The 14,387-nt window shown below is 48.8% G+C and overlaps 1 protein-coding gene across 2 annotated transcripts in view; it reads right to left on the bottom strand.

Moving 5' to 3' along the window:
• The window catches only part of GNA12 (G protein subunit alpha 12), a 69,790-nt gene extending 62,205 nt beyond the window's left edge, over positions 1-7,585 (bottom strand). The window contains exon 1 of one of the 2 annotated variants that reach the window (XM_061153773.1): positions 7,274-7,585. In XM_061153773.1, the coding sequence (XP_061009756.1) occupies positions 7,274-7,585 (312 nt within the window). Of the gene's footprint in view, positions 1-7,240 lie in introns of both variants that reach the window. The other variant, XM_061153774.1, reaches the window with a different exon arrangement.
• Between the last annotated feature and the right edge of the window lie 6,802 nt (positions 7,586-14,387).

The raw sequence follows: 14,387 nt of genomic DNA, 5'->3' as shown, positions 1-14,387 counted from the left end.
CCCACTGAGCCACCAGGGAAGCCCTAAGAAGCTGAGCATACTCTAAATACAATAAGCTGAAAGAAATCTATGTCCAGACAAATCATAGTTAAACTTCTGGAAACCAGAGACAAAGAAAAAATCTTAAAATGGTCTGGAGAGTCGTGAGGCGTGTACCGACAGGGGAACAGCAACCTGAAAGACTTGACTTCTCATCTGAAACCATGGAAGCCAGAAGAATGTGGCAAATTTTTCAAGTACTAAGAAAATAAGTGTCAGCTGTGAATCCAATTGCCGCAAAGACATTCTTCAAGATTAAAGGTGAAATAGAGACATTCTTGGACAAAGAAAGCTGAGAGACTTTGTTGCAGGCAAATCCACGCTTATAGAATGGCTAAAGGAAATTTCTCCAAACAGAAAGGAGAGGGTAACAGGAGAAGGCTTAGGAGACTTCAGCAAGGCAAGAACACACAACAGGTAAAAACAAGTGTAAATATAACAAACTCTACTTCTTGCGAGTTTCTTCAATCATACCTGATGAAGTAAAACCATCTGATGAGGTGCCCAAAGTACAAGAAACGCTTAAGAAGACAGATATCCTACAAGGGGGAGGGCAGAGGGATCTAAACGGGAATGAAGTTCCCACACTTCACTTACGGCTGTAGAGCAGAGTCCAGTAGACTAGGGTAAGCTACATGTGCATATTGTAAGCTTAGAGCAACCACCAAGAAAGCGATAGCAATACAAAACTGATACACTCAAAAATCAACTAGGATGGAACCCTAACACATATTTAAATAACTCACAGGAAGGCAAGAAACGGCAGAAACAAAACCCAAAATATAAAAGGGTAGGTTTAAAGGACGGAAGGGCTTCCCAGGTGGTGCTAGTGGTAAAGAATCCACCTGCCAATGCAGGAGCTGCAAGAGATGCGGGTTCGATCCCTGGGTTGGAAGATCCCCTGGAGCAGGAAACGGCAACCCACTCTAGTATTCTTGCCTGGAGAATCCCATGGACAAAGAAGCCTGGCGGGCTACAGTCCATGGGGGTCACAAAGAGTCAGTCATAATCAAGCAACACAAGCAAAAGGTTGGAAAACACATACCATGAGAGCATTCATTAAAGAGAGTGGCTACGTTAAAACAGCTGCTGAAGCAGACTGCAGAGCGAAGAAAATTACTGGAGACCAAGAGGGCCCTTACACAACAGGCAGACCAGTCCACCAGGAGGACACAGCAATCCTAAATGTCTACACACCACACAAGAGAGTCTCAAAACACAGGACGCAAAAACCAACAGAACTAAAAGAGAAACAGACAACGACAGCTCGCGACTTGCACGCCTCACTCTCTGCAAGGACAGAACCACTAAAAAGAAACATCAGCAACAATCCAGAGTTCAACAGCGCATCAGCCAACCGAGCCACCAACACGCGCAGAAAACTCCACACCGCAGCGCATGCTGCGCTCCCAGGGACCCGCGGGCCGCTCACCGACACGCGCCGGCAGAACGTGCACCAGGACAGACCACGTTCTGGGTCATAAAACGCACCTCGACAAACTTACAAGAGCCGAAACCATCCAAGGCACGTTCTCTGACCATTACGGAGTCACAGAGATCAGGATAGAAAGCTGACAGGAAAATCTCCAAACTCTTGGAAACTAACACACTTCTAAACAACTTGTGGGCCGAAGAAGCTATCCCCAAAAGAGGAACAATACACATGAAACTGAATAAAAATTAAAAAACCACATATCAGGCTACGTGGATACAGCTAACGCAGTGCTGAGGAAGACATGTATAGCACTTAAAATGTTTACATTAGCAGAGAGGAGCAGTCTCAAATAATCTAAATCTGTACAAGAAAATTTTAAAAAACGGCGAAATAAAATCAAAGGAAGTAGAAGAAAAAAATACTAAAAAGCAGAAATAAATGAGGTTGGAAACAGAAGAAAAATCAATGGCAAAAAGCTGGTTCTTTGGAGGAAAAATGAATTGGTAAAAGTGATAAGCCTCTAGACAGAAGACTGACAAAAATAAAGAGAAGACACAAATCGCCAATATCAGGAAAGAAATGGAAGCTATGACTACCCTTACCTCTTTTGAAGTTCTAGCCACTGCAGTAAGGCAAGAAAAAGAAATAAAGGCATACCAATAGGGAAAGAATAAGTACCCCTATTTGCAGATAACTTGCAGATCTACATGGAAAATTCCAAATAAAAAGCTCTTAGAATCACTAAGTGTATTTAACAAGTCACGGGACACACAATTGAGACGCAAAATCAATCCTACTCTATATACTAACAGTGAGCATGTGGAAATTGAAAAGCACAGTATCACTTAGAACAGCTCTAAAGAAAATGAAATACTTAAGTATAAAGGTTAACAAAACATGTATAGGACATGTCTGTCGATAAGTGCAAAACACTGATTGAAAAAAAATCAAAGACAACCTAAATAAATGAGGACGTAACATGTTCATTAATTGAAAGACTCAATACAGGAGACGTGTCAATTCTCCCCAAACTGATGCATGGTTTAATGCAAATGCGATAAAAATCACAGCAAGGTTTTATTGTTGTTTTTTTTTTTAATAGACATAGGAAAGCTTACTCCAGAATTATAGGAAAGGCACACATCCTGGAACAGCTCAAACAATCTTGAAAAAAATGAGGTAGGAGAAATCGTTTTGATATTCAGTCTTCTATACAGCTACTGCCATCAGCATGGAGTGATGCTGGGAGAAGAGGCGCTACACAGATCAATGGGATAGAACGGAAAACCCAGAAACAGACCCACACAAAATGCCTATGTGATTTTTCACAGGGGAGCAAAAGCAACTCAGTGGAGGAGGGACAGACAGTCTTGTCAACAGACAATCCCAGAACAACTGGACATCCACAGAGAAAAGAACAAAGAGCAAAAAAACCTCAACCTAAACCTCAATCTTATACCAAAATTAACTCAAAATGGATCAGGGACTTCAAAGTAAAATGTACAATTACAAAATTATAAAAAAAAAAAAAGGAGAAAAATCTTTGGGACCTAGGGTTAGGCAAAGAGTTCTTAGACTTGACACCAAAAGCATGATCCATAAATGGGAAAAATTGATAAGCTAGACCTCATGAAAATTAAAAGCTTTTACTCTGTGAAAAGTGAAAGTGTTAGTCACTCAGTCATGTCCGACTTTTTGGTGACCCCATGGACTGTAGCCCACCAGGCTCCTCTGTCCATGGAACTCTCCAGACAAGACTACTGGAGTGGGTTGTCATTTCCTCCTCCAGGGGATCTTCCCAACCCAGGGATTGAACCCAGGTCTCCTGCACTGCAGACAGACTCTTTACTGACTGAGCCACCAGGGGATCCCTTTTACTCTGTGAAGAAAGAAAGGAAAAGAAAGTGAAGTCGCTCAGTCGTGTCCGACTCTTTGCGACCCCGTGGACTGTAGCCTACCAGGCTCCTCCGTCCATGGGATTCTCCAGGCAAGAATACTGGAGTGGGTTACCATTTCCTTCTCCAGGGGATCTTCCCAACCCAGGGATTGAACCCGGGTCTCCCGCATTGGAGGCAGATGCTTTAACCTCTGAGTCACCAGGGAAGCCCCAGACCTTGTTAAAAAGGATGAAAGGACAAGCTACAGACTGGGAGAAACTTTTTACAAACCACATATTTCACAAAGGAGTAGTATCCAGAATACAAAAAGAATTCTCAAAACTCAACCATAAAGAAACAAGTAACCTAATTACAAAACGGTGGCTCAGCAGTAAACAATCTGCCTACCAATGCAAGAAATGCAGGTTCCATCTCTGGGTTGGAAAGACCCCCGGAGGAGGAAATGGCAACCCATTTGAGTATTCCTGCCTGGGAAATCCCATGGACAGAGGAGCCTGGCGGGCTACAGTCCATCCGGTCACAAAAGAGTCGGACACAATGGGGCGAGTAAACACCAATGACAAAAAAGCACGAAGAGACATTTCACCAGAGAGAATACACAGAGGCAAACGAGCACACGAAAGGTGTTCAACACCGTTAGCCAGCAGGGAAACGCAAATTAAAACGACAGCTATACAGCCCTCACACACCTATTACAGCGGCGGAAACAAGAAGTAACCACAACACCAAACGCTGGCAAGGGTGCAGAAGAACTGGCTCAGTCTCTCACACACTGCTGGTGGGGACACGAAACAACCCGGCCAGTTCAGAAATGGTTTGGCAGTTTCTTATAAAACTAAACATGCAACTACCACACAGCTGAGCAACTGCACTCTTGGGCATTTATCCCAGATACATGAAAATTTATGCTTACAAAAAACATGTATACGAATGTCCACAGAAGATTTATTCATAATAGGCAGAAACTGGAAACAACCCAAATGTCCTCCAAAGGGCAGATGGTCAAATGGTGAACGGTGGTAAATCCTCACCATGAATGCGGGCCTGCTCATTCGTGTCTGACTCTTTGCAACCCCCGTGGACTGTAGCCCGCCAGGCCCCTCTGTCCATGGGATCTCCCAGGCAAGAATACTGGAGTGGATTGTCATTTCCTTCTCCAGGCGATCTTTCTGACACAGGGTTCGAATCGGTATCTCCTGTGTCTCCTGCACTGGCAGGCGGGTTCTTTATCCATAGCAATCAAAAGGCAGAGACTATAACTTGTGAACACACACCAACTCTAGGGAATTATGCTGAGTGATAAAAGACAATTCCAAAAGGTCACGTCTTGCAAGATTCCATTTATATCATATTCTTGAAATAATGAAATCACAGAATTGGAGAAAAGATCAGTTGTTGCTAGGTCAGGGAGAAGGTGAAGGGTGGCAGTGGCTAGAACAGACAACATGAGGAAGACTTACTGTGATGGGAACGTTCTGCATCTTCCCTTTCTCAACATCGGTTTCTCGGCTGTGCTATTATTGTACTGGTTCTACAAAACCTCACCATTTGGGGGAGCTGGTTAAAGGGTTATGCAGGAGCTCTCTATTATTGACGGGACGCTGCAATTATCTCAGTATTAAAAGTTTAATTTAAAAAAGACAGGGTTCAGTTCCCAGCTCTGCCACCTGTTAATTAGGTACCCAAATTCATGTAGACTTCAAACTCTGTTTTCAGTTTCCCCACTGGCTAAATGGACAATGCCATTTGAAGCATTATGAAAATTAAAAGCCATATATGAGAAGGCCCAGCACATGGCTAGCGCCTTAAAAATAGCCTGCTAACATGAAGTCTATTTGTAGACACAAATATTATTCTGAAGAGTTATCATTCAAATATCTGCTACTAGAGCCTCTACAAAGCAATTTATTTAAAAAGTCCCTTCGCAATGTGATCTCCAAATAAAAATGGGGGTCGGGGTAGTGGTAATTACTGGTTTTAGAGTGAAAGATGAATTGCTAACTACTTACTGAAATGGTCAAAACAGATGAAGTGAGTTTAATGTGGAACTACAATTAGAAAAAAAACTTGACAAGGAAAACAGGATACTGCTTAACAAATCTTGTTTCTTGTTGATAAGGAAGTCAGTAAAAGTTAGTGTTTATATGTAGTGGGAAAAGCTAAAGCTGAGTTTTCTAAAAGACACTTAACAGACCGATTCAGATTTTAAGATTCTATGTTTCTAAGCAGTTTCTCTGCCTCCCGAGAGAAACCGGGAGTTGATCAGCCAAATCTTATAACCTACTTGGTTCAGAGGTCTGAGGAACCACAGAAGTAAAATCAAGCTCTGTGACAAAGACAATCAAGTGCACTTTACCCCAGAAGATGAGGAGAATTTTAAACACAGTTAATCCCCTGAATCATACTGGGCACCTAGCCTTTAAAGTTTATGAAGTATTGGGCCAGAGCTCTGACTCACAGAGAGGCTTTTGAAAGAGGTGAAAAGGAGAGGCATGTTTTATCATTCAAATGACTCTCTTCCCGGCAGGACCCTAAAAGAGCTATTTCTATCCACAAGAGAAGTTTTACTAACAAATCCATCACGTGGGAACACTGGTGCGAGATCACTGATGCAGGCCTGGAGGCGTGGAGCCCCGGGTTCCAGGGCTCGGTTTGGAGTCACTCATCCCCAAGGCCCGGAGTGTCCTCGTGGGTGAAGTGAAAGATGTGTGCCAATGGGTTGGTTCTACAGTTCTCTGCTAAATTTAGAGCCCGGCGTCTCCAGGGAGGATTCTGGGACGAGTTTCCCTCTACCTCTGTTTTGAGACAACTTTCCTCATACCTGTGATTTGGTTTTCCCAAAATGGGCCGGGGAACCGGTAGGCCGAGGGGCAAAAAGAGGGTAGAGTAAGAAACTATGAGGGAAAAAAAAAAGGAAATGACCTATTCTAGGCACAGGAGAGACTACTTTCCCTTTGTCATCAGTTTTCTTCAGAATTCCTTCGGGGCCTTGAGTACAGGCTCACACAGAACACAAACTAGAAGGGGAAACTTGGTCAACTGTACACTTCCCCCCTCCCCCCCAAACGGATAGCAATCGATAAAAATGCAGCAAGGGACAGAAGCACCTAGAGATGAAACACCACCTGTGAGATGTCTTAATAACTGTAAGGCAAGGATTTAACTTACATCCTCATACAAACACAACACTTCTGTGGTAATGTAGGATATCTGCATACAGGCTGGATATCTGACCATATTGAGTTTTTACTTTATAGTTTGATAAAACACTATTAAAAAAAAGAAAAAAACAAACACAACCACCGGATGCTTGTCTGAGCTCTGTCAACAAACCTTTTCTAATGAACCTATACAATGTCTGGGATTTGCTTCAAACTCAACGGGGTGGGGTGGGGGTGGGGCAACAGGTGAAACCAGGAGGGGCCCTGACCCATCGACATTGCTCAAGTTCTGAGGAGGGGGCCTGGGGACTCACTGTTCCTCCTATTTTTCTCTACGCTATATATATGTTGGAAATTTTCCTAACAAACAGTCTAAAAGGAGAAACTTGCGGCGGTTTCCTGCCCCGTCTACACCGCTCTTCTGAACTGAACTGGGAAGGCGGGGCAAGGATGGCACCCCGAGCCCACGAAAGGCCCTCCCCGCTTCTGAAGCCCTCGTCCCTCCGACGCCCCACAAGGAGTCCGGCTTTCCCCTTTCAAGAGCCCCCGAACCCCCCACCCCGGGAGAGCAGAGGCGAAGGCCCCCGGGCCGTCAGGGAGACGCGGCGCGCATCCCCGGCCGGCGCCCCAGAAGCTGGGGGCCGCGGGCGGCCGGGGCCGGGGTCCCCGCCCGGGCGCCGAGGCCCGGGGGCCGCGCAGGCGCGCACCTGGGCGCAGGTGTGCGGGCGGGGAGCGCGCACCTTGAGGATGTTGTCGAAGATGGTGTCGCGGAACTCGAGCAGCGCCTTCTGGTCGAACTCGCGGCCGTGGATGATGCGCATCTGCTTGAGGAAGGTGGACTTGCCGCTCTCGCCCGCGCCCAGCAGCAGGATCTTGACGAGGCGCCGCACGGCGCGCCGCTCGCGGGCCAGCCCCGCGTCGATGTCCCGGCTGCGCCGCCGCGCCTCGCGCTCCGCGTCGCGGGCCCCGCCGCCGCCCGCCCTGCGCTCGCGGGCCCCGCCGGCCTCGGCCGGCAGCAGGCAGCGGCTGAGGGTCCGCACCACGCCGGACATGGCCGCTCAGGCCATGGACCCCGCGGCGGGCGAGGCGGCAGCCGGCCGCTCCCTCAGGCCGCGTCCGCCGCCGCCGCCGCCCCGAGGCCCGCTCTCGCCCGCCGCTCGGCCCGGCGGGGGGGCGGGACGACGCGGCCCGAGGCCCGGGGATTGGGCCGGCTGCCGTCCGTCCGGACGGGCGCGCCTCCCGATTGGACTGCGGCGCGCCGAGAGGCGGGCATCTCCCGGCCCTGGGGGCGGGGCCGGCGCCCAAAGAGGCGGGACCTTTGGGGTGGGGGCGCTTCTCATTGGGCTCCCGGGACCGAGGTTCTTTCTTTCAGAATGAAAGGGAGGCGGGGTCGTCGGGGGGGGGCGGAGCGGCGGCCCGACATGGCCAATTAGAACTGCTCTGGGGCCAAGTCAATCACGAAGAATGGGCTTAGGATTGGCGATGTCACGAAATGGGGCGGGACCAGAAGTGCCAGGTGTACAGAGGGAGTGTGTCTTCGGTTCCCAGACTGGGTCAACCTGTGAGACCCAGACGCTCGCGAAGCGGACTCGGCGTTGCCCGAAAGCTGGGGAATGTCGATAAGAGGTCCAGCTGCTCGTCTTAGGTTTAGAGAGAAGGTTATGCATTCCAGAAACACTGGGGGGAAGGGGGGGGCGGGGAGGAGGATGGGCCAAACTTTGCAAACAGATGGCATCTTTTAAAGAGTGTCGTGGGCCTCGGGGCGGCTTTTTCCACAACAGGCTGATCATCAAAATCACCAGGAACGCCCCCACCCACCCCAAAAAAGCCATGTAGTACAGTGATGGGGCCTGGAATTGCTGGGTCTGAGATGGAATCTCCTGTCGACCCATTACTAGTTACATAACATTTTAGGCAGCTTCGCCCCCCCGCCCCCGCCCTCCATTTTTAGCTTTAATTTCTTCCTCTATAAAATAGGGTCCTTAAATAGCAACTATCTCGGGTGATTGTGAAGACGTAAGCTGAGAACTTGAACTTGTAAAGCACTTAGCACCGTGGCTGGACCCAAGCAAGTTCTTGCTAAGTGTTAGCTGATCTTATTACTAATTCTTACCTGTCCCAGAGCTACTGTGAGTCAAACCTCCAGGAAGGAGCTCAGGTATTTCTTGATCTCCAGGTGATTGGTGGGCTTTGGGAGCCATGATTTGTTAAAAAATAAATGAAGGCATATTAAAAAAAATTTTGAGAGGATTTGAGCAAAAGTCGATTCTAATAGGGCTGTGTCAACCCAGTGGGGGGCACTCTGCAGAAGGGAGCCAGGGGAAACATAGAAAGTGGGAAGCAAAGAAATTGTTTGATTGGCTACAGCTTAAAGTCTAGTTAGCTGTTCGTGATTGGTTGTCTTTAGCTTATGGTACCCAGTTGGGGTGAACTTCCCAGGTGGTGCTAGCATTAAAGAACCTGCCCTCCAATGCAGGAGACATAAGAGACAGTGGGTTGGATCCCTGGGTTGGGAAGATCCCCTGGAGAAGAAAATCACAACCCACTCAAGTATTCTCACCTGAAGAATCCCATGGATAGAGGAACCTGACAGGCTATGGTCCATAGGGTCCCAAAGAGTTGAACACAACTGAAGCAATTTAGCACGCACACACTCAGTTGGGGATTTGATGAGATGAGATGGTTAGATAGCATCACCAAGTCAACGGACATGAATCTGACAAAACTCTGGGAGACAGTGAAGGATAAGCGAGCCTGGTGTGCTGCAGTCCATGGAGTCGCAAGGAATTGGACATGACCTAGCAACTGAACAACAGCAGCAAAAATAAGAGAATATTAAAAACGTTTGGGCAGGTGTGAAAAAGAACCAAATGGAACATCTAAAAATAAAAAACATAATGACTTAAATAGGTACTTAGTAGATAAGTTGCAGATTAAGAAATAGATGAAGACAATAAACTGGAATATAGATCTGAAAAAATTACCTGGGTGCAGGTGTGCGGGCGGGGAGCGCGCACCTTGAGGATGTTGTCGAAGATGGTGTCGCGGAACTCTAGCAGCGCCTTCTGGTCGAACTCGCGGCCGTGGATGATGAGCATCTGCTTGAGGAAGGTGGACTTGCCGCTCTCGCCCGCGCCCGGCAGCAGGATCTTGACGAGGCGCCGCACGGCGCGCCGCTCGCGGGCTTGCCTCGGCTGTGGTGGTAGGAGCTCTTTCCAAGTCGCATGGCCTTGGTCTTTTCCCGTGGCCTCTGCAGCCTCCGAAAAAGCAGCTGAGCTTCTAAAATGGCAGCCCAGGACTCCAAAAGCACAAGATAACAGAGGATAAGAGAGAAACAAGAAAGACAGAAGAAGAATATCGAATATGTACCTAACTAGAGTCCCGGAAGGGGATAGAGAGAGTGAGGAAGAGGCAGTATTTAAAGAGATAATGGCTGAGAATTTTAAATTGACACATGCCATGAAATGCTTAGCTTGATAAAAAGAAATCCAGACCAAGATACACCATCATGAATTCAATTCAAGGATATCAGAGACAAAGAGAAGATCTTGAAGGCTTCCAGAAAGTTATAATAGCTACTTTTTTTCTTGACTCCACCAGGTGACTCCAGCATTCTTGCCTGGAAAATCCTATGGACAAGGAGCCTGGTGGGCTGCAGTCCATGGGGTCACAAAGAGTCGGGCACGACTGAGCAAATAACCCTTACTTACCTTAAGTGACTTGCAGGATCTCAGTTCCCAGACTAAGGATTGAACCCGGGCCCTCAGCAATGAAAGTGCAGAGTCTCAACCACTGGACTACCTGGGAATTCCCAATAGCTACTATTTATATACTAGTTACCAGGGGCCAGGCACTGTTCTAAGCACTTTGCATGTACTATCTCTTGGAATCTTCACAGAAACAACATAAATGAAGAGCTGATACCTCAGGACCTAAGTGAAAGTCCCATGGGAAAAAATATCTTAAAAACATTGAGGGGAAAAAAAAAAATAACCATTAACCTAGAATTGCAAAGCCAGTAAAAATACGTTTTGAGAAAGTGGAGACAATAAGCGCATTTCAAACAAATAAAAGTAGACTATTTTATACTGCAAATGGATGCTGTGGGCTGAATTGTGTCTCTTCCATGAAATACACATGTTGAGATTCTGACCCTCAGGACCTCAGAAGCTGGCTGCACTTGGAGATGGGGCCTGAAAGAGTGATTAGGTTACAATGATGTCCTTAGAGTGAGCCTTGATCCAACATGGCTGAGGGCCTTGTAAGACGAGGAAACTTGGAAGCAAACCACAGGAAGGCACCGGAAGCAGATGGCCATTTACAAGCCAGGCAGACAGGTCTGGGAGAAACCAGCTCTGCCGACACCTTGATTTCAGGCTTCTGGCCGCCAGAATTTTGAGAAAATTCATTTCTGTTGTCAAGCCCTCTTGTCTGTGGTATTTTATTATGGCAGCCCTGGTGATCTGATATGATGTGCTTCAGGAAGAAGCAAACATGACCCCCAAAGGAAGGACTGCCATACGAAAAGAAACAGGGGGGTGGCTCAGTCGTAAAGAATCTACCTGCCAGGAGACACAGGAGACACAGGTTCGATCCCTGGTCCAGGAGGATCCGACACCCCTCAGAGCAACTAAGCTGTGTGAAACAACTACTGAGCCTGCGCTCTAGAGCCCGGGAGCCCCGGCTACTGAAGCCCAAGCACCCTCAGGCCAGAGCTCCCCGACAAGAGAAGCCACCGCAATGCGAGACCCGTGCACTGCAACTAGAGAGTGGCCCCTGCTCGTCGCAACAAAGACTCAGCACAGCCCCAAGAAGTACACACATAAATAAAAATTATTTTTAAAATGTTGCAAAGAAATGCACAGCCTCAAACATGTAAGGGAAAAAATTGACCAAATCTCAAGGAGAAACTGAGGAATCCACCATGATTGCTGAGATGCGGGTGTGGGTTAAATAGGCCTCTTTTAGTAATTGATGGTTGAAGCAGCTGAAGAATACAGTTGTGGTAATCTGTTGTATTGTGTGTGTTAGTCACTCAGTTGTATCCAGCTCTTTGTGACCCATAGACTAGCCCACCAGGCTCCTCTGTCCATGGGGATTCTCCAGGCAAGACTACTAGAGTGGGTTGCCATTCCCTTCTCCAGGGGATCTTCCCAACCCAGGGATCGAACCTGGGTCTCCCTCATTGCAGGCAGATGCTTTACCCTCTGAGCCAACAGGGAAGCCAGGGTAGCCCCTAATGAACTGCTTCTCTTGGTTCTTCTTCCACTTGAATCTCGTTTGGCAGAGGTGGTAGCCCACCAGTTCCAGGGTTAAGCCTCAAGACAGCCTTCTGTCCTTGTGCTTTTGGAGTCCTGGGCTGCCATTTTAGAAGCTCAGCTGCTTTTTCGGTGGCTGCAGAGGCCACGGGAAAAGACCAAGGCCATGCGACTTGGAAAGAGCTCCTACCACCACAGCCGAGGCAAGCCCTCAGTAGCGTGCAGCTGAGTCCAGCCATTGGAAGGACAAGGAGGACTGCCCAGCTGAGACCCATCCAGGCTGCAAAATCACAACCAAATAAAATGTGCTAATCCTCTAAGTTGTGGAGTGCCTTGTTATACACCATTAGATCATTGAAACAACAAGGAACCAGTCTGACCTAAAAAAATTATATGTACATACATCTACATATGGGCTTTCCAGGTGGCAATAGTGGTAAAGACCCACCTTCCAATGCAGGAGACATAAGAGAAGCAGGTTCAATCCCTGGGAGGGAAGATCCCCCGGAGGAGGGCAAGGCAACCCACTCCAGTACTCTTGCCTGGAAAATCCCATGGACAGAGAAATCTGGTGGGCTATAGCCCACGAGGTCGCAAAGAGTTGGACACAACTGAAGTGACTTAGCATGCACGCATGCATATCTTTATCTATATATATGTCTCTTTCTATATCTATCTATCCATCTATCCAGTAATTAGAGAATATTATGCTTTCAAACACTGATCACATAGTAGGCCATAAAATAAGTTTCAGCATGTTTTGAAGGCTTGGTGTCATATAGATCACATGCTCTGATCATAGTGCAGTGAAATTTGGTATCACTAACATAAATACATCTTCTGAAAACTCCAAACTCATAGACATGGACCTTCTAAATAAACTCAGCCAGTGTGTTCAATTTGTTTGTTACTGCATCACAATAAGGAAGATTCTGGGGTTGCTTGTTACGGGGTCCCTGAGGCGGGAGGGGTGGGTTCATTCACTGGCTGTGACCTTGGAGGGCGGAGCCGGCTCTGGGGCGCTGCACAGTTTGCAGGGTCCAGTGCCACAGGACAATGCGGGGCCCTTGTTTGCAAAGGCCTCAGACTCTCGGGAAGGGGACAGCAGAGCTTCAAACCAAGCACTTCTGTGCAGGGTCCCTGGGGGCGGGGGTGGGGGCGTCCACCGCCAAGCGCCTCAGGGGAGCGCCTCTGGAGCACAGAAGGCCCGGGCGGGGGCGTGAGCCGGCCTCGGCTGAGACGATCGGGCACCAGCTTGCTCCGAGCTGTCCGCCGCCTGTCGGGAAGGTTCCCGACAGGAAATGGTTCCGTCTTTCCCCGCTGTGATTCACCCTCTCCAGCTCGCTCTTTTCCAGCCTCCCTTCCTGTCCCTTCCTAGGGCAGACTCGGTCATTCCCCGGTACTTCTGAGCAATGAAAAGGCCCGTTTGGTTGAATCCAGAACGTCAGCCTCAGATCCAGTCGCACACTCATCCTGACCCTGCCGAGCAGCCAGGCCTTGCCCTGTGCTTGTGGGGGGCTTCTCCTCCTTCTTCTCCGTGGACCAAGGAGGGGGTGGGGGGCTGGGATGAGGGGAGAGGGGATGGAGAGGGGATGGGGAGGGATGGGGTGGAGGGGTGGGGTGGGGAGTGGGGTGGGAAGGGGGGGTGGGAGTGGAGGGAGGAGGCAGATGGAGGAGTGGGGGGCGGGAGGGCATTTTGGCCCCGTCTTCAGCCCTGAGAAGACTTCCCACCCGCTTTGCCGCTGCCTGGGGGTATCTGCCTCCAACTTGGAGGTCCATACCACAACTGGGGGGTAACAGCTAAAGGCCCCCCTCCACGAGACAAGGCACGTAGGACTCTCAGAGTCTCTCGGGGAAGCCGGACAATAAACAGCCGCTTGTCTGGCCTCGGGACGCAATACCAGTATCAATACCAATACCAGTAGCAATAGCGAGATCAATACCAACTGCAGCTTACACTTACCTTGCGTGGTTTTTGGGTGTTGAGCAATTTACTGACATGAAAGCATTAAACGTTCACATCCAGGAGATGCATGATACTACAAGTCCCGTTTTTTCGCTGGCAAGGAAGCTGAGGCTAGGAAAGGCACCCAAGGTGACAGAAGTAGGAAGTGACGGTTGGGGCCAGACACGAAGTCTCCCAAACTCCCAGTCCAGTGCTCAGGCTCACCCCACCTGCTTTCCTTCTGGAAGAGTCCATACAAGGTGCATGCGTAACATGGGGAGGGGCAAGGGGGCCGATTCTGCCCGTGGAGTATCCGGGTAGGCTTCCTGGGAGAGGCGACGCTTGAGTTTGGCTGTAAAGGGTCCCTGGGATTTGTCAGGGGGGTGAGGTGGGAAAGACACTGCAGCTGAGGGAACAGCATGTGAAAAAGCCCTGACTTTATGCTTCTCTACCTCCCCCAAGGTGGTGTGAGCTCCGTGAAGCCAGGCACACACCTCTACCCCAAACGCCCTGCATGCAAGGACACTCAATATGGGTTGGAGGGGGGTGAAAGGATGAATGCCACCTGAGTGGGAGGTGTGGTCCCCGTAGCGGTACCTTGCTGCCTCTGTGCGAAGTCCTCAGGCAGGGGCTCAGGGGTGGTCTCACCGT

Source organism: Dama dama, chromosome 10, assembly GCF_033118175.1.
Source record: "Dama dama isolate Ldn47 chromosome 10, ASM3311817v1, whole genome shotgun sequence".
Taxonomy (NCBI): domain Eukaryota; kingdom Metazoa; phylum Chordata; class Mammalia; order Artiodactyla; family Cervidae; genus Dama; species Dama dama.
This window is presented reverse-complemented; position numbering and strand designations above follow the sequence as displayed.